We start from the raw sequence: 20,279 nt of genomic DNA on the forward strand, positions 1-20,279 counted from the left end.
GCCTCCTTCACATTTTCCAAAGTTGTCCAGTGGGTCAGATTGGTGTGTTTGCCAGGCCAATTCTGGCCCCCGGGCCTTATGTTTGACACCCCTGATCTACACAAATGTATAAATAGTCTTTTGCTGAATGCAAAATAACATCTTAACCCCTGACTTTCTCTCCTGCCCTGAAATGGGTAAAGACTGCTGTCGTGCCGATGTCTTATCCGAGAAGCGTGCAGATCAAATGGGATCTACAACGTGTGATGATAGTTCAGAGTGGGACAGTTAAGGCTGGCCTGCTTGAGCAGTTTCCAAGCATCTATTTCTCTTTTTCCTCTCTCTCTCTCATAACTTTAAATGCCTTCTCTTCCAAAGTTGAGATGAATGTGACCCTCCCTTCTCCCCTGTGAATTTTGAGCGTGCATGCTAAAGATGATTTTCTGAATCTTTCTGCTTTTTTTTTCTTTTTCTTCTTTCTGCTCCCTTTGTATTTCTTTTCTCTCTCTCTCTGTATTTTGTGTGTTCCCTCACCTAACCTCCCCTCCTTGTATTTTTCTTGCAGCGGGCGCATACATTATAAGGATATGTACAGTTTATTGCGAGTTATCTCCCCTCCTCTGGGCCTTGGCAAGAAGTGCCCACATAGGGTGGCCTGCAAGGTTTGGACCAAACCCCTAAAGCACAAACTTAAACGCAACCTGCTCGCCTTTAAGAGACTGGAATGAATGTTGCTCTCTATCACTCTTAAAACCAATTTGTTCTTACTTCAACTTTTTGATTTCCATTGGTTTGAGTTTTTTTGGGGGGTTTGCTTTAAGCTCATTTCACCATTTAACCATTTTTTTGGTGGGGGGGGTTCTGTTGTATATGCATTCTGACATGACAATGAGAATGTTTGGGACAATGCAGAAATGCACACACACACTCACTCTCTTGTACACACTCACACACACACACTGATACCAGTGTGTGAAGCATGAGGTGGTGCACTGCACTTGCTATTGTCTTCTGACTGAAAGCTGGGGAAAATTACACTGACATGTTTACTTTGAATTCAGGATTGTGTAAACATTAGACTTTAGACTCCAGTCAGCCATTGTGTTTTATTTCTGCTTGCTGTCTAATTTTGCCTGGGCAGAAAATGGTTGAGCGATGTGCATTGTTCTTGTTTGAGTTGGGGTTCGGGTGCGGGAGGCAGGGGTTATTACAGAGCCATACAAAGAGAGTTTGGTCTGAGCTTAACAGCCAGTGTTTTCCAGCCATGTGCCACAGGAAGTCAAACGTGTGCAGACTTTGATTGTACTCACTGAAGCAGCTCATTCAGGTGACAGACACTAGTTAAACTAGCAAGTACGAGCTCTTGTTGCTAGCTGAAATGAAAAGCTGCTACATCTTTAACTTCCATGGCACATGTTTGGGAACAGCTGTCTTAACCTGTTTGTAATATTACATTTTAAAGCCACTATGTGTAGTCTTTTGTGCATTTATACTGATAGATTACTCACACAAAAATCGAATATATTTCTTTAAAATAGATCACAGAAACACTAAAACATTGTGTTTTATGTCACTAGGAAAAAACGCCATAATTCAGCCAAAATCTGTATATAAAAGATGGACAAAACCACCAAGTCTTGTTATTACGCCTCAATTATAGAAATATGGCCATCTTGGCTTTTTGAAATCATTGCTACATTATAACCTAGTGTTAACAAGGTGTGACCAAACATTATATGGCTATATTACATACACAAATACCTGCCCATTAACAGTAATTCCACAAAGCAAAACTGGAGCCAGGACCGCTTAGAAAGTTTTATGTACAATTAGTCATATAGAGAGGCATATTATTTATCAGGTAGTTGCATTAACCCTCTGAGGTCAAAGTCATCGTGTATAGCAAATCTAACCCTAAACCCATACTTTGAAGAAAGGCAAAACAGAGTCTTTTTGATATATTTTTGATTGTCTAGCCTTAGCGTTATGGTCATCACCAATGATGAAGGTTAAAAGTGTGCCAACAAATCTACAAACATTTCCCTTCAGCAACTCCAACTAGTTTATCATAACTTGGTCGGTATCTCTAGAAATGTAGCAGCATGTCACATCAGCTCAGGTCACAAGGCTGTGAATGGCCCATTGTGATCAGCATTTGTTTATATGGATTTCCAGTTACTAATTTTTTAGTAACTGGAAATTAATTTGGTGATTGAGAATGGAAGAGAGGAAACTTCACTGCCACCTGGTGTTGGTGGTAAAATTGCAGAGCACGGGGATAAATGCTAACAGCATTGTCTACTTGTATAGTGTGTATGGTAGGCTCTACATTTATTCAAAGTCGAAGTATAAACTAAGATGGATTTTCTCAATAATGGACTGGAGTCAGCCTCAAGTGTCCAGTTGAGGAATTGCAGTTTTTCTTCACTTCCTTATTGGGTTGTCCTTGTAGCACAAAAGGTTGTTTCAGATATAATGGTAAATGATAAATATAATGATTGAAAGGGTTTTTTTTTTTGAGTAGCTTCTTTTCTAAACCCTTCTTAACTTGTATGGACTTTCAAACCAGTACACGTAGTGGCTTTAAAAATTAGACACACCAAAACCAGTATTTAGCCTGTTACATTACCTTTATATAAAATGCACCCTGTACTTTTAGCACAGTAATATCGAAGTTAAACATACTTTTGCAATACTTTTCCTAAAGCTAAAAGGACTAGCTACTATTAACTAGTTTCATAAGACAACAAATCAGCTATCAAACGACCTCCTATAGTTCTTTAAGTATAATTTTCATGTAAAATCAATCTGCAGGAGTTGGGTAACTGTTATCTGAAGTACTGTGATGAGATGGCCAAACTTGCTCTGTTTGTGGCTCTGGTGTGTGGGGGACAAAAAAGAAAGGGGCAGGGTGTGTGTGTGGTTTGGGGCGAGGACTCTTGACATTAAAAATAGTCTTGTGTCCATCAGGTACCTCTTAGTAACTGCTTGTGTCAGCAGAGGTTCGTGGGAAGATTTGTTAGTCATACCGTTTATATTTGCTTTTTGAAGCTACTGCTAAGTAGCCAGTTGAAGTGAACTTACAATTTATTTTTAATTCACATTGTAGTATTTAACAGTTAAAAAACCCAAACAATCTGCATCGGGCTGCAGATATGTGTGTTCACAATGTTACACCTTTCCATTTGTTAAGTTGTTCTTGTCCTCTATTGACTTAGTTATATTTGAGTTGTGAGACGTCTAATATGTCTGTAGTATGAGACCTGTTGTATACAGGGTGTATCGGAAGAACCACCCAATTTCAAAAGGCTATATTTGTTTAAGTAATAGACATAGAACTTTGTAGTAAAGTTTTAAATACATGGCTGAATAAAAAGCTTTACTTACGATGTTCACAAGTGCTCGATGTGTCTCCCTCCGGATGCATAACATACATCCATATGATAATCAAACTCATCCTATACTTTTGCGAGCATGTCTGGAGGCATGGCAGCCTCTAGCAATTACGCAAAACTCTCAAATCCACTCTTTCTAACAGTACGTCTTTTGATTATTACTGCTGAACAGCTGCGAAATTGAAGTACTTTGAAACTGAATGGTTCTTTTTGAGGTGCTTTGTACCCTTCAGTAGATATTCCACTTCATTCAACCTAAACTAATAGGTACAAGCTATCTGGACAGGCTAATTCAGTTGCATTTTATTGTATTATAAACAACTAATGGTTCTCAAACAACCAAAACTTTTTGAATACCTTCTACTCAGCTGCTACCCTTGTTGTAAATGTGTCGTGACCTTTCCCATCTTGAGGGAGGGCTCCCCTGAACATCTAAAGGCACAGCTGTGAGTGGAGGTTCCTGGTGGAGACTAAGCCTCAATAATGGACTGCATTGACTTGTCACTGTGACTCACTCCGATCTCTGCAGCGGTGCTTTCTTTGCCTGCTAGAAGCCCCGCTGCCAGTTCTATCCGAGCGGCGAAAGAGGGCACCGACTTTTAACGAAAAAAAATACCCACTCAAATCCCCTTTTCGACTCGCATAGAACGGTATCTTAATAGCAAGTAACTAAACTAAATAACACCTCCTCCAACCCTCCCCTTCCCTAACCTTTCTCCCTGCCTTCCTCCCTTCCCTCCTCTTCTCTCCACTAACGTTACAATATATCAAACTAGAAGCCACGTAACACACCCCCTCTTTCTCTCTCGTTCTCTTTCCTTCTCTTTTTCTCTCACCACAGCAACCACATATCCACAGTGATCAAAACAATAACCTCTGTGTATTTGTTTCCCCCCCTCTTCCTTTCCTTTGTCGGTTTCTTTTTATTTCTCCTCATGTCTCCCCCGAACACACCTCTGTCTGTCTGTCTCCGTCCTTCCCTCTTAATCCTCCTCTTCCTCCCTCCCCCCATTGTTTTTCTTTCTTACGTTTTTACGTCGTCCGTCTTTGTTTTGTCTGGTGTGGGTGTGTTGGCGTATGGGGTGTTGGATGCATGTGCATATATGGTGCACGTGTGTGTGTTTGTGTGTGCGTGTGTGTATGTGTGTTCGTGGCCACTCCAGCGGCCGGATCAGTTACACAGACATGTATCAGATGCTAAGACACATGTGTCCGCCGCTAGGCCTCGGGAAGAGGTGTCCCGCCCGGGTCGCCTATAAGGTAGACTCGCCCCCCACCTTACCCCTCCACCCCCCTCAGCCACCACCCTCACCTCCTCCTCTCCCTCCCCTCTCCCATCATTCATTTCTTCCTCCTTTTCCCCATCCATAAAGTCTCCGTTCTTCAGCCTCCCCATCGCTGGGGAAGAGAACCTCTTCTCTTTCATTTGCTCAAGCCTCCCTGTCCCTTTTCCTCCTCCTCCTTCTTACCCACTCTCCTCCACCTCCCTCCCTTCTTCCCTCCCTCCTCCCAGCGGTGTTCTCCTCATTGTCTGTTAGTGGTGGTTGTGGTGGTGGTGAGCGCTGTCCTCTCTTCTTTCTCTCCGACCGCGGGGATGGAGGGATGGGCTTTTGTCGTGAAGTGCAGTGATAGTGGATTGGTAGTCAGTCCTCTTTCTTTGATTTCCTCCCGTCAAGCCACAGGAGTAAGGGAACGGAGGAGGCTTTGCCAGTCCTTCTGCAACCTGCACGGACGCAAGCAAAACACAGTTAAAGCACAGGTGTAACTTAGAAAGTAAGAAAACTTTCAGACGTCCATGTGTTTTTAGATTGGTGTAAGTAAGTCCACTAAATATTAATGACTACTTTCAGTTTTCATTTATTTATAGCCTATTTTGTTCTGAAATATTCAAACTTAAGAAAAAAAATTGTTTTAAAATATATACATCTACTTAATCTACATTTATTCATTATTTATTGCAGGTTTGCATTTTAAAATTATGTCCTATAAAATGCTTATAGAAATTTTTAGTGCAGTGAAATCATGCTTGAAAATTTGTGAAAAATACATAATTTCCACACGCCATTGATTTATTTCAGGAAACATATACAAGCAACACTTAAATTGAGATAATTTTATTAAGGGTTTTGTTCACGCAGTGCAATATTTGCTTACGATGCGGGTACAGAAGGACCGGCAGTGGTTTCTGTCTTCAAACCTCTGTGCCTCTTATTCCTGTGGATGGCTCTATTATTCTGTGTATTATATACACGCACACACACATTACCATACACATATACAATGCTTATACAACCATGTTCTGGCCCTTGTAGTTTTTTTCCTCATTTTTCAAGATGATTTTTTGACATTCAAGCATCTCTGGCTTCTTTGTTCCTCAGACCACCAGTGTAGAGATTTGGATTGAGCATTTCAGCATTCACTGTCTCTTCGTCTTATTGTCTACTCTCTCTTTACACCTCAGCTGAGTCCTTCTCAACCTGTCCTTCTTCTTATTGCCATCCAGATTCACTAAAACACTGTTGACAAGATGGTTTGGTGCTTTTTGTGCTTCAACCAGGAGGGAAGTGATTTCTCTGATTATTTATTTTTTTAAATGACATCTAATTAAGCTTTTTTTTTAATTAAAATCAGGAAATATGTTACTTACACCTAGAAATTCAGCAGCAGCTTAAAGGGTTTTGTGGTTCACTTTTCACAGAAAATTCATGTCAATTTTTTATTCAGTTTTATTCAATTTATTTGTCGCGAGGACTGAGAAGAAGGGAGACGAAACAAAGCTACTCACAAGTGAGTAGGTTGTAAAATACACTACTGGAAAATTATTAATAATGACTGTGTTCCCTTTTTGGTGAACCACACTATAGTTATTGAAATGTTATACTCTTTAAAAAATAGTAATATTTATGGTCACGGTCTTCTTTGTAGGGTTGGCGTGAAAGGATCTAATCTCTCACATGCGATGGTGTTGGTTGAAAAAAGAAATTAGAAACATGCTGCTTACCTGAAGCAGGAGCTCAGAAATAGTAGCTCAGAAAGTTGGGAATCGATAGCTACAGTGTATCCAGAAAGTACTGACCGTACTTCACTATTTCCAGCTTTTGTAATGTTACAACTTTATTCCAAAATGGTTTAAATGTCTTTTATTACCTCAAAATTTTACTTTACTTTAAATTTTTGCAAAGTTATTACAAATATGTTAATTATTTGAAGAATTCACAGCAAAAAAAAAAGTCCCTTAAAATTATTTCCCAAGAAACAACAGTCACTAATTCACGCAAATACTTAATGAATTGGCCAACTCTGTTTAGCCAGCACCAAATTAGATAAGTTAAGATAAGATAAGATAAGATAAGATAACCTTTATTAGTCCCACACGTGGGAAATTTGTTTTGTCACAGCAGGAAGTGGACAGTGCAAAAGTTATGACGCAAAAATTAGAATACAATAAGAATAAATACAGTACAGTCATCTGCAGCAGATCTGCCTGCTCCTGTAATGAGCTACACCTGATATGACTCCTAAAGTCAATTATCTGTACGTGCAGTCGATCCACTTATCTCCAAATATCTGTGTGTACAGTAGCCTCCCATTTATTATATGTGGTGAGTGAAAAGCAGTAATTTTAACAATTATTAGAAAATCTCCAGCGTTACTCATTTCTTTTGAATCTGGATGTCAGTAATCTTTGTACTATCCATTTGCCTCTCTCATTCTTCCTTTTCCTCTGTTTTCCTCTTCTCTCCACTGACCTTCTGCCTGCCAGCCATCCTTTCCCTCACATTCTTCTGTCTTTCTACTTCTACATCCACTTGTCTGTCACCAATTAGGAGCCATCTTCACTCCTTCATTACATCCCTCTGTCAAGCCCACTCTGTCTCCACTTTACCTCTCCTTCCTGTTCTTTCTCTTGGTTTCCTCTCCAGTATGTCAAACTGTCTTGGCACTAGCACCCATCACATACTTCAGCCATCAGAACCTTCCAGTATTCATTTACACAAATCCGACAAAAAGAAGTCAATTAAAGAACCTTGTGATATGAGAAACAGTTAATGAATAAAGAGGGGAAGGTTTACATTGCCCTTAATATTTAGGCAAAGTTCTTGATCTTCACTTTAGTGGACACAAAGCCCTTTACTCAAAGTAAAAAAAGAAAAAGCTGTTAAATGTGTATTGCTACGACAGATTGTCTCTTTTGAACTGACCTCTGTCAGTGTTGTTTTTAGTCTTCGTCTTTATCTTTTGTCGTGTTCTGTAATTTTCAGCCTCTCTTTTCTCTTTTCTATCTACACACACACTCTCAGTTCTCCTCTCAGTTTAAATCACACTGACTCACGTTCTCCTGATTCCTCTTTTACTCTTTCAGTGTTTTCACAACCCTCCTCTCCCTGCTCATTCTCACCTTTACCTTTTTATCTGTAACTACATCTCATGACCAAGCTTAGAGTTGACTAGTTTAGCCCGACTAACTGTTATCCCTGCCATGTGTCCCCTTTGATACGCCCCGGTCCCCTTACCCTACAGCTCTATTACCACAAAGTCTGGTTGGTCCAAAACCAAAAAAATAAATAAAATAAACAGAAAAAACAGAACTTCAATCATCTGTTTTTTAAACTTCTATATGATTTTTTTCTTCTTTCAGGGAATGCCACAACTCTAATCCTCTCTAACTCTTACACCCCCTTAAAACACTGCACCCGTCTGGCATTGAGAGAGATCTTGACTTGATACGAAGTAACACCTCGCTGTCCAATTTGACTTTAGGGCAGCCATGAATGTAAAAAGTAGAAGGAGAAAACAAAAGAAGAATCCAAAAAGTGTGAAATTACCTGTCAATCAGTAGGATCAATCCGATTGGATTGAGGATACTCTCTTTGCGCGGATGCACGGCTGCTTGTATTGTAAAAGTGGGTTTTAAGGGAAGTAATGGGGAGTAGTGGGCTGGGTGGGAAGAGTTTGGGCTTAGATAGTGGGAGTGAAGTAAATGCATGTTGCATGCTGTGTCCGGGTTTGTTGGATTTTTTGATGGGGTGTTGCATGAAATCCTCTTTGTCGCATGGCTATGGGCGACATCGAGCCTGCCTGCCTGTTGCCTGTCGAGCGCTGTGGATGTTGGCCGATGCCCTCTGCCTGCTGCACACTTGGCTTTGGGCATGCCCGACACTTGCACACACTCAGGAACACAAGAGCACGTACACAACTCCACCGCCATCGTACTACCGTGCTTGCCATCGTGAGTGCCCAACGCTCATGTTCGTAGGTAAATCTGATGGATGTTAACTGGTCAAGATAGGAACGGCAAGCGACCCCAGCTGGCCTAGCTTGTTCAGTTCTATCTGCAGGTTTCTCCATTGGTTTTACCTGGTATAGACATGTAAAGACAGGGAACCTCTTTAGAGGTAGGGGGAGCTCTATAGCAGTTGCCTCAGTTAAACAAAACCACAGCAGTCTCCTGAAAAATAGCAGAATTACACCAGTGATACTGTTATTGTTCTTCAGTCAACTTATTTTGTCTCTAAAGGACTCCAATTAAGCACTCTTAATTGGAGTCTGTGCAAATAATTGTGTGTAAGTGTAGAGGGAAGGGATGATTGTTGGGGTAGGGTGGGGGGTGGGGGGGTCGGGTCTGTGTATGTGTACTGTTATATCTATCTATATGTGTGTAACAACAGAGATGTGTAAATGCACCCATGCATTCACACATTTAGGGAACATGGGCACAGGTTGGGTCGGAGGCCATTTCGGCTCCGATTGTTCTTCCTTGTGGTTCTCAGCTCTCACAGTTGCTTAGCAGCAGATGGCCCTCATTGGATATAGCTGTGCTGTTTCGTAGAGTATCACTGGAAAAAAAAGAAACAGGAGACACTGGAACTCGACTATTCAACATTCTGTCATCACGTAAATGCTCTTGCACTTGCCAATGCAAAAAATTAGCAAAGCTGTGCAACAGACTTAACCCACGAATTCTCAAGAGTCACTCTATATGGCACACCTTTATCAGAGGATTCACTGACTCTACACCCAGGCATCTGTGCCTTAATTCTAATCTCTCTCAGGGAATATTGACTAAAACCTGGGCAAATCCGGTCCAGCTGGAATTGGCTGTAGTCTATGGAGCTCTCTCAACCCTGCCCCCAACCCCTCATCCCCTCCCCTTCCTGGAGGTTCAGGCACACCACAGTTCAGCAGGGACACATCCCTTTCTCATCCTCTCATCCCTGACTGGCTTTCCACAGAGGCTGCTGCGCATGGATCTACCAGTTGCTGATGACAGCACGGTGCATTTTAACTCCACGCTCATGGCTCTGATAAGGACAGCACTGGACATAAAGATTGCTAAGGGTATGGTATGAAGTACTGTGACACTTTGAGTCTCTTTCTTCACAGTTTCTGTCTCTTTCTCTTGAGAAGTATGTTTTAGATTATTGTAGCAAATATGACAAATTGCTAACAAATTACTTTTTTGTTTTTGGGTGAATGTTTGGATGCCTGAATGGATAAATATATTTCTTTTTGGATTTCATGCCATTGTGCCTCTCTTTTGGTCGGTACCTTGCTCTTTTTGTGTCTGGGGGCTCTTCACATGTGGTCGGACGTCTCCATGTGTCTACAAATTTTCAATGTGTGTGCATGGACGCTTTTGGTACATGCTACCCAGGTGGTGCAGATAAGCACCAGATGGATGCAGAGCTTAGAAAGGAGATGATGGCTATCTGGCCCAACCTATCGCAGAAGACACTGGACTTGCTGGTTACCCCTCACAAGGGTAAGTTGTTGGAAAACAGCACAAAGTGGTGTGTGTGTGTCCGATCACCAACTCACCAAGAGGAAAGCTTCTACCAGCCAGTGTCATTCACTGCTTTGCATCTCCTGATCGGGGAACAACAACAAAAAACACACACATTAACAGTACTTACACACATGCATAGATTTACAAATGTAAATTCTTTGCAAATGTTGCTCCAATACTTTGGGCCAGAGCAAAATAGTACATGCATAAAGCCAGACTAATATCATCAATTGGGCGGTAAATTTAGATGGATGATGCCTCTTTGTCACACCGTGTCATTTGTGTTCAAGGTCAGTTATTTAATGAATCCAAATCCAGTTAACTTTACACTTTAGAAGTTTTCAAAGTTACTTCAAAGCCTTCACTGTACATGAGGTTGGGTCAAAATTTAGCACTTAATCAATTTGAATAATTTTAACTCCAGGTCCAGGAGAGAATAATTTGTGGCACTAAATCATTTGGTAACTGGGAAGTTTTACTTGTTTTCTGATCATTCACTGGGGAAAACTTCAAAATTGGGCATTTTGGATAAACTTGGTTAAAATGTTAATACAAAAGGTCTCCTTTTTACCTCCTTGTAGGATTCTGTGTACATTTTCTACAGGACAACCAAAGTAAAAGTGTTGGACTATAATGACTAGCTCCAAAAAATTAGTATGTCGTCATCAACAACACCTCATACTAGCTGTCAAGCACGGTGGTGGAGTGATGATTTGGGATTTTTTTTACAGCAATGGGACCTGGGCACCTTGCACTCATTCAGTCCACCATGAACTCATTCAAATGTGAGGCTGTGTCTCCCACAGCTAAAGCTTGGCCCAACATACAGCAGGTCAGTGATTCCAAGCACAGAAACAAATCTACAATAGAAAAAGAAAAAGATCAAGGTGCTGCAATGAAGTCCAGACTGCAACCTGATTAAAATGCTGTGGAGAGTTAAATGAATGCCTGCAGACTTCAGTGAACAAAAGCAACAGTGGGCCAAAATTCCTCCACAACAATGTGAAAAACTGATTACTTGTACTTCGTCCTTGTGTTTTGGTATCAGGCTCAGCTTCTAGCTGTAACTCCTGTGTCACTGTAATCTGCTAATATAGCTTATGGCTCTGAAATGGAAGAGCATCATTAGTGCTCACATGTTCCATAATATAGTCTGGGCATATCACATTGATCAGATAAATTTAGTCCTGAAGATGGCTTTTGTTGTAAGTTGAATACGCAGAGGTTATCTCATAAAGACACAAGGGCTCAAATTCAGCAAACTAAGGGACCAACGTTTTGACTCACCCTCATGTAGTTGAAAAAGTGTTTATAGTAAAGTAAAATTTGATATGCCTTCACTAACTATACTTAAGTGATTGTACATAAAAAAGGTGGGAACTTTATTCAGCTTTCATTGATTTTAAATGGGATTACCCTTCAGATAACATGTACAGATACAGCATACCATACTTAGATTCACATGGGCACACAGACACATCACATAAGAGTAGAAACAGCAGGACACAAACCCACACCATGAAACTATCCACCCATTCAGTCATTCCTGTTATCAGGAGGTGCCTACTATAGAAGATCCTCTATAGAAGTCTTTTCACTACAGGAAGACTTTAGGATTAAACCTTTATACAAATGTAATGAATGTAAAGCCTGATTGGTTAAAAATAAGTTTATGAAAATGTATATAGTGCATGTTTACTTCTTAGTACTTGCATGGAATTGATTGAGATATAAGATATGTGTGGTCATATCTTATCACACATTAATATCAGTTTTAATGCTCGAAGACTTTTAGCCACGCCACTTTGAAAAGGGCGCCACAAGTATGCGGTGTAATCTAGTAATTCACATTGTTCACAGACAGTCGAAACAAAGCTCAATATTTTTCTGATTTTAAATATTTATGTGTTTCACCCAAACTCTGGGGATATGTATCCGGAGTTTTTGGAAAAAAATTGAGCTCCTTTTTTTCTCAGGGATCACTTGGCTGTGGTGTCCACGTTTCTTAATGAGGTGGCTGCCTAGTCCTAAGCCTTCATATTAATCTATAAGGAATTTCTTTTCCTTGTATGATAAGATGATAGCGAAATAATAAGAGCATGTCCTTTGAAAAGATATAAGAACAGCATCTGCCTGTGAAAAGACTACCAGCTTTGTTACTGTACTGTGTTGTGATATCGTATATGCCTGTAGTACACCAGCAAGTGAGCTTAACCTTGTTTCAGTTAAGGCTTCATTCGGGAATGTTTGCACAGTGGTTACTGATATTCTTCAAAAAAACAAAAAAATTTATTCGTTTGTTGAATGTTAAGTATTTTGATGAAGTAATACAGGTTCTTATTTGCCCTTAGAAAGTGCAATATAATTTTTTTTAAAACATGACAAGCTACAGTGTTCATGAGCAAGATATAATTTAAGAACTGCCAGAAATGCTCCTTTAACATTTAAAGGTATTTGCTATGTGAACTTTCAGACTGTGTGCTTGCTCATAAATTTCTCCCAAGAATTCATTTGTTTTCATATTTGCCGGGATGGCTTTGTTCTGGGATCCTCCCACCCTGTAAAACGCATATGTGGAAATCCTAAGGTGGGAAGAACGCCAGTAAAATCGAGAGCAGACATCATTGATAACAAACATTAGATAGGGTCAACATGACATTGATTAAGTCATAATGGAATGAAATGTAGAAGCTGGGGTGGAGGTGGGTTGCAAATCGGCTTGCAGTGGCAGCAGTAACTGTGTGCAGACTGAAGCAGTTTAAATAGATTTGGTCCCTATTCTCCCAACAAGAGCTCAAACTGTCCCACTGACATTCTGAAATGTATGAAAGCGGTCATGATACAACTCTTGGCTCAAACCATGAAATTGTCCCTGCTGCTGCCTTCTTGAGAAAAACGTCATCGCTCGATGATACGGGGACGTGCCCATCAGTCTAGAACAGGGTAAATCTGGGCTCATCAGACCACATTACCTTCTTTTATTGGTCCAGAGTCAAGTGTTTATGCTTCCTAGCAAAACCCAAAGCTTTCCAGTTGCTTAAATGGTTGGTAAACTTTTAATGTATTTAATTTATATATTTGATTTATTTATCCACATACCAAAACTGCTGAAACTAAAGTTTTTCTTTGCTCAGAAGTATCAGTAACCTCTGATCAAATATTCTCGGCGTGTACCTCTGTCAACTAAAGCTAGGAGCTCCTCAGCTCAGAAAAAGCAAATGCTGAGTATTTTGTTGACGTTACAGTTTTATTTATTTTTTAATGCTAAGCTAGGATGTCCAGCTGCTGGTGGATTATGCATGTTGTGTATTTCTCTGTCAGTGTTTGTGTCTTGTCCCCCACTCCCATCCCTCCCCCATGGCTCAGGGTCCCATCACACTCGGGTCTAATCTTGCAGGGTAACTTGTCATTTTCTCAGCAGCCACAGACTTGACGGTGGGCAAAATCTACGCTGCCATGATGATCATGGAGTACTACCGGCAGAGCAAGACGAAAAAGCTGCAGGCCCTGCGAGAGGAACAGGTAGACTCCAAGCCAGAGAAATATTCCAAATACCGAAAGACTTTTTTCTTTTTGTGTTCCTCCTCCTGGTCGTCTCTTGTTTGCCGTTCTTCTGCCAGATATGGATTTAAAAGAATAAGAAACATGTCTTATACATTTAAATCCTGTGCTGACTCCCAGCTACACTTCTGAGCACAGGTTACCTCCCTCTTGCACTGTACCGTCTCTTTAGCATGCTTCTAAAAATCTGCATACTTTTTCTAGTACCTTCTTGCTTTCTTGGCTAACCAAGAGATCAAGAAGCCTATTATTTTACAAAGCTTGCTAAAAGGGTTATTTTATATAATCTTTTCCAGACAGTTAGCAACTTGACCCTCCCCCACACTTTCACTTGTTTTGTTTGTTTTGTATCATGGATAATTTGAGCATGGTAAGGAGGATAAAGCATAACCAAAGGTTAAACTAAGGATTTTGTTGCTTGTAATCTTCTGAACAGTGATGATGATGATGATACCACATGGCCTTACCTTTGTTCCTTGTCAGTGCTGGTCCCCTTGTGTCAATGAATGCCTTTAAGATGCACTCGCTTGTGTGGAAACATCTCTCCACTTGTGCAATCGCTCCTAGATTTGCCCATGAAATGGTGTCAGGCGCATTCTTACTGACTCAGATGCATGTCTTGTCTCCAGATTTCCATTTTGTCGAATGAAGGAGTGCATTGGTGAATGGAGAGTATGTTGTTCCTTTCTCTTACCAACACTACATCATGTCAAAAACAGCGTGTGTCCTGAATGCAGGCTATCCCATCGGACTGAACGGACAGTTCGACACCAGCTCTCTCAACATCAGCAGTGCACGATGACTTTAACCATCTCGTCATCTCTACTTTATCTCGCCACTGCTTTCCTCTTTTCTGCTGCAGTCTTTGTTTTCATATTACCGTGCTGCTTTGAAGGAAGAATCCACCCACAATCTTCACGTGTATATTTAGAGAAGTCTTTTTTTTTCTGTAGCATCAGGTTTGGATACCCAGTAGGGTTGGGCATTTGGTTTCACTTTTCAGTCATCCTATCATCCCCCTGCGGCATTACCCATAGCATTGCCACTGGGATCCTGCCGTTAAAGTAACACTATCCACCCTCTGTAATGTGCAATGTGTGGCCAATGCACACACAATAAAGGCACACAAGTGAAAAAGAAACACACGTGCCAGAAGTTAATTTTTCACATCCAGCATGATGGAACATTTTCACATTTACATAGAACGCTGATTTCTTCAGCAAACAGTAATTAGTGAACAGAACTGCCTGGATGTGGCTTTTCAGATTTAAGTGCTCCCTAGTGAAAGCTGCTTTCCTTAGTTTCTGAGCCAACAAGCCCACTTTTGGTTAACCCTCTAAGGCAGAGGTATAGAACTCCAGGCCTCTAGAGCTGGTGTTCTGCAGGTTTTAGACGTGTCCTTGATCCAACACAGCTGATTTAAATGGCTAAATTATCTCCTCAACATGTCTTGAAGTTCTCCAGAGGCTGGTAATGAACTAATCATTTGATTCAGGTGTTTTGACCCAGACTGAGATGTAAAACCTGCAGGACACCCGCTCTCGAGGCCTGGAGTTCCCTACCTCTGCTCTAAGGTCTAGCAGCACTGTACAATGAAAATGTGTGATCTTTGGGCTTTTGCAAAATGTTCTCCAAAGTCTTGAGGGGTTTTTTCTTCAAAACATATGGTTAATGGTTAAGGTTACTTAACGTCAGTGATATCTTTGACCTCATCTAGATGCTGTACCTGTCGATCTATGTTCCCACCCTCACTTATGGCCACAAGCTGTGGTTAGTGACCCTGAAGAATGAGGTTGCACACACAGGCAGAGTACAGGTGCTGCTCCTCCACATTGAAAGGAGGCAGTTGAGGCAGAATGCTTCCTGATGGGTCCTCAGTGAGGCGTTCGGGTCGTGACGGCTTCCTGTTGTTGCTCAGACCCCAAATCAGAAAGAGAAAATAAGTAAAATTGACAAATATTTATTTTAGACCTAAAATGACTAATAAAAGAAGCTAAGGGTGGCTCCTTTCTTTAACAACTCATCTGTTTACCTCTTTGCCTCCATTCATTCCTGCTGTGCACATGTCAAGTGTGAAATGTCTTAGTCATTGTTTGTTATCGTTGTCTGTCAGTATTTTGTTGTTTTGTCTTTGTTGGCTACTTTGTTTCCTTGGCATGGATGTTGTCTGATGTCCCTTGTGCCCATCCTCCATGCCATCTGTGTCCTTCTGTCTTCTATTTATCCTTCCAGGAAGCTAGAGACTTTGACCTGTCAAGCTCTCCCTATTTGGTCAATCCAGGTTGATTGCCACCACGTTTCTCTAACCGAGACCCATTCTCTTCAGCCTGTGTTTCTTTGAATCTGCCTGCTCCCTTCTCTGTCTGCGGGGACGTTGAGGGAAGATTCCTGAGACCAGTGTCTCCCTGTGTAATCATTCTGTCATGGAAGCATTCATTCATACACACACAACTGCAGAAACATACTCAGTTGGAGCCAGAGGTGTTCAGTGTTTCTCTGTTTGTCATTATCCTATCCATCTAAACATTTCTACCATGAGTTTTGTCAGGATCCATCAGTGACTCTGGTGCTAGAACAAAACTGTTCAGAGACAAACTTAAACAGTTTTTCTCCTTGACACTGGAAAAGACAGTTGGACAGGATCAAAAAACTTATGGCTTTTTTTTAAAGTGATATCTTTGTGACTTCATTCGTGAGAACAAACAGAAGTCATATCGGTTGTCTCTGTGTCTGACACAATCAGTATGACGTGTGTCCTGTGGCGAGCTTAGATAATGTCAGCATTTTTAAGCAGCTAACCAAAGCTGGCCATTATTAATGGTGCACATTGTAGCCGGACTTCCTGTCCAACAGATCAGCCTGATGTGTCTGAAGAGGTTTGAATTTGTTTCTGAGCAGCTCTTCAGTCATTTATCCTCCAGCCTTTAGCTTCCAGACCATGGAGGGACATGACATGGGCTCTCGCAGTCATGAACCATCAACGCTAAGCCACTCCAGAGAGGACTCTGTTGAAACAGGATCTCCTGAGAGTAAAACGGCTTGACCTTTGACCTGTCTGATGGAAGCAGAAGTTGCTTTTTAATACTGCTGGTTTAGGATCAGATTACTACTTCTCTTGAAATGGCATGTTACTCAAAACAACTTGGCAGATCAGTATATGATTTTTGAGTAAAATGTCTCTATATAGATATACTTTGTGAGTATGAGAACCTGGTCCAAGACCTGAGATTTAAGAGCAATCTTACCTCAAGGTAAAAGCTCCCCTCTGACACAGATCTGAGATCAGTTTTGCTACCCTGAATCTCTACCCAACATATCAGAGTTAACAGTGTCCCTTTAACACTTTCTGGGTAGCAAGCAGACTCCAGATCAAGTAGTCTTTGGGGAAACTTTACCTTGGATACCCACAGCCATGTGCTTGCTGATGGCGCCCCCGTGTGGGTGCATGCTGCGAGTGCATCCTGTGTTTGTGTCCTGTGTCTGCCCCCCTGAGTGTGCCTGATGCAAGCCTGCAGGCCATGTCGTGTATCTCACACAGAACCGAACGCCATTAATGTTTCAGCGCATGGAGCCGCCCTCTGAGGGAGGCGGCACGGACGGCCAGGGAGGCCAGGGCCAGAACGGCCTCTCCAGCACGCAGCTAGACAACATCAACAGCATGTGAGTAGAAAACGGGGGAAGCCCATACACACTGCAATGAGGCGCTTCAGACAGAAACGTCCAGTACAAATACATTAAGCATACAGTCGCATCCACACTGTAGATCAATTCAAAAAATCTGTTTGTTTGTTTTTTATTTTCCCCCCTTTTGTGCCAGTTCCATTCCAGCTAATGCCTTTAACACTGATTGTGAGCTATAGTGAGCTGAAAGGAAAGGTTTGAAAGTAAAAACAAGCAAAATGTGCTTCTTCTTTTTTTTTTTGACCAGACCTTTTATGCCTTATTACAGTTTTTGTACATTTTTCACTATAATATTTTAGGAGCCATATTTAGAATATAAGGCATCATGTGACTTCTTGAAGGTTATCAAAACTCTTATTTAGTTTGGTCTCCTTATTTAAACTTTGAAAGATATTGATTATAAAACATGCCACAGTTAGGATGCTTCAAAGTTTGCTGGAATTCTGATAACTTTATCATTATTCTCTTATTAAAGACTTATTAAAGTCTTTGCAGAGAAAGATGGTGCCACTAGCTCGCACCAGCTCATCCACAGCACCTCAGCTGAATCTCATGCTTCTCTTTTTTTAAATCATATCATCACATCAAACAAAATAATATACTGATGTTTTACTGTGATTGAGAAGTTTGAGGTAAAGAAACCCTAATCCTTAAAACAAACCTCTGACAAATATACACTGTGATCTCTGTAACATAGTTATTTTTCAGTTAATTATGATATTAGTTTTTCCTCAAGTGTAGATTAAAATGTAATTTTGTTTTCATTTTCATTTCCAAACCTTGGATTTTAAATGTAGTGTAAACATAAATCAGATCAGATACAGAAAAAGTACAAGCGCTGTTTATCAAGACATGAGTATAAGGTCTCTCTTGGAAATGAGATTTTTAATCTCAATGAGATTTTTTACCTGGATAAATAAAGGATTAATAAATAAGCAACAATATGATAATTATAGTATCTGTAATCATGTTACCATGCTAAGATTAAAATTAAGCTTGAAGTACAGCTCCTGTTTAGACGGACTCTATAAATCAGTAAACAGGTCAATAGTAGCCGACATATTGATCCCACTCTAAATTAATTCCTTGGTCTTCTGCAAATTCGGTGTTGTTGCATTAAGGATTACTGAAAAATTACAGTATCCCTAGCATTCCAATAATATTCATATTTATGTTTGTGTGTGTGTGTGTGTGTGTGTGTGTGTGTGTGTGTGTGTGTGTGTGTGTGTGTGTGTGGGTGCCAGACCTCCTGAGGGTGGCATGACTGAGAGCCAGTCATGGGTGACGGCCAAAGCCCAGGAAATGTTCCAAAAGACGGGTAACTGGAGCCCGGACAGACCCTACCCCGACGACCTCCACGACAACCGTCACAACCCCCAGGTATAATGACACCGAACATGCATGTTGTCACCGTGGTAACATCAGTCTAAACCCAACCAGTCCCTGCTTCCACACTGGTCTAGTAATATCTGTGGACATAATAGAGAAGGGAAGAAACTGCAATCCCAACTCAACAACCTACTTCTGCAGGGTTTTTCAGTTTGTGTAGCTACTCAGTGACCCTACTTGCTATTACGTTTTTCTAAAGCATCTAACATGTAAAACTTCCTGCTAAATAAATACAGTTCAAAACATTTCAGAGGGTTTTTCTCCACTTCAGTGTCCGCTGCTAATTCAAAGCTGAAACGATCTTATATTAACCTGTAAAAATGTTCAGAGCTCTACATTGTAAAGTGAAAAGCGCAGCTTTCTAAAGAGAGCAGTTAAAGACAGGTAAGGTGTGTCATTAACCTCCTGGTTTCCTTTGCTCCTTGGCGAGCATTTTATTTAGAAATGTCTTTTTGTAATTATCTAAGCACACAAGTGGATGGATAGGCATCTAAGCCATGGAAGACACCTTTACAGACCTGGACTTTTGCACTTAATCAGCTCCTTCATTCCTGCCGTTTCGATGTTGCTGCTGTTACTCCGCAGGCACAACAGCAGTCTTTTTCTTTTTCCAGATGTGCCCACTTTTCTCCTTTCATTCTCTTTCTCCATCTTCCTCCCCCTAGTCCATGTTCCCCCGGCCTTATTCTCTCAGTCTGACCATCTTCCTCTCCCTTGAGTTTTCCTGTTTCCTCTCCAACCTCCTCTCGAGTCAGTGGCTTAAAGTTTACAGATGTGTTTTGTGACCTACACCTTTTCCTCCCCACTATTCCTTTACTTCCGCTTGTCTGTTGGGGTGCTCCTACTCCCCAGTGCCTCGTCTCTCTTCTGAATCCCATGACGGCTGCACAAAGACGAAATGTGAATTACAAGTTGTGTAAGTTGGCTGTTGAGCTCTTGAGAGGCTCCAGTTTTCAGAGGGTTGGCAGCTTGATATTAAAATAGTTTTCCAGTGGTTCCAAAGAAGTATTTCCTTGTTGGATTTTGGATCTAAATATATTATGGTTATGTGGTTTTATAGTTTATAAGCTGACCTAATCCATCCCCACACTAAATTTATGCAGCTTGTTGCATAAATTGTCCTATTATTCGTCCTGCAATTGAAAAAAAAGAAAACTAATATCATATGAATAATCCTATCCTTGTAACTCATTAACATCATGTCATGCCCCTCGCTCGATTGGTCAGTGAGTCTCCCCCTCAGCAGACAGTGGTCACGCCCCCTCTCATTGTGTTTTACAGACGGTAGAGATGAGGGAGATGGGGCGGGACGGGTACTCCGACACTGAGCCCTATCACCCAATGGATGGGCATGGGCGGACCCTCTCCATGCCCCGCCTCTCGGCAGACAACCAAGTGAGCACCTTCATCTCACCATCACTCACTGTCATCCTCACTCTCTCACATTATGCCTGACAGCTGAAGTGAATTGGAAAAGCTTCTCTCTG

At 41.1% G+C, this 20,279-nt stretch overlaps 1 protein-coding gene across 3 annotated transcripts in view; it reads left to right on the forward strand.

Annotated features, from left to right (window-relative positions):
• The window catches only part of cacna1ab (calcium channel, voltage-dependent, P/Q type, alpha 1A subunit, b), a 108,615-nt gene that overhangs the window by 77,502 nt on the left and 10,834 nt on the right, over positions 1-20,279 (forward strand). For 2 of the 3 annotated variants that reach the window (XM_085355563.1, XM_085355562.1), the window contains 7 exons: positions 545-641; positions 9,608-9,713; positions 10,030-10,137; positions 13,580-13,683; positions 17,261-17,382; positions 18,648-18,783; positions 20,074-20,187. In XM_085355563.1, the coding sequence (XP_085211689.1) occupies positions 545-641; positions 9,608-9,713; positions 10,030-10,137; positions 13,580-13,683; positions 17,261-17,382; positions 18,648-18,783; positions 20,074-20,187 (787 nt within the window). Of the gene's footprint in view, positions 1-544; positions 642-9,607; positions 9,714-10,029; positions 10,138-13,579; positions 13,684-16,120; positions 16,130-17,260; positions 17,383-18,647; positions 18,784-20,073; positions 20,188-20,279 lie in introns of all 3 variants that reach the window. The other variant, XM_085355561.1, reaches the window with a different exon arrangement.

This window comes from Diplotaxodon limnothrissa, linkage group LG6 (assembly GCF_057381915.1).
Source record: "Diplotaxodon limnothrissa isolate DT_005_m linkage group LG6, D_limnothrissa_male_GT1.1, whole genome shotgun sequence".
NCBI lineage: Eukaryota > Metazoa > Chordata > Actinopteri > Cichliformes > Cichlidae > Diplotaxodon > Diplotaxodon limnothrissa.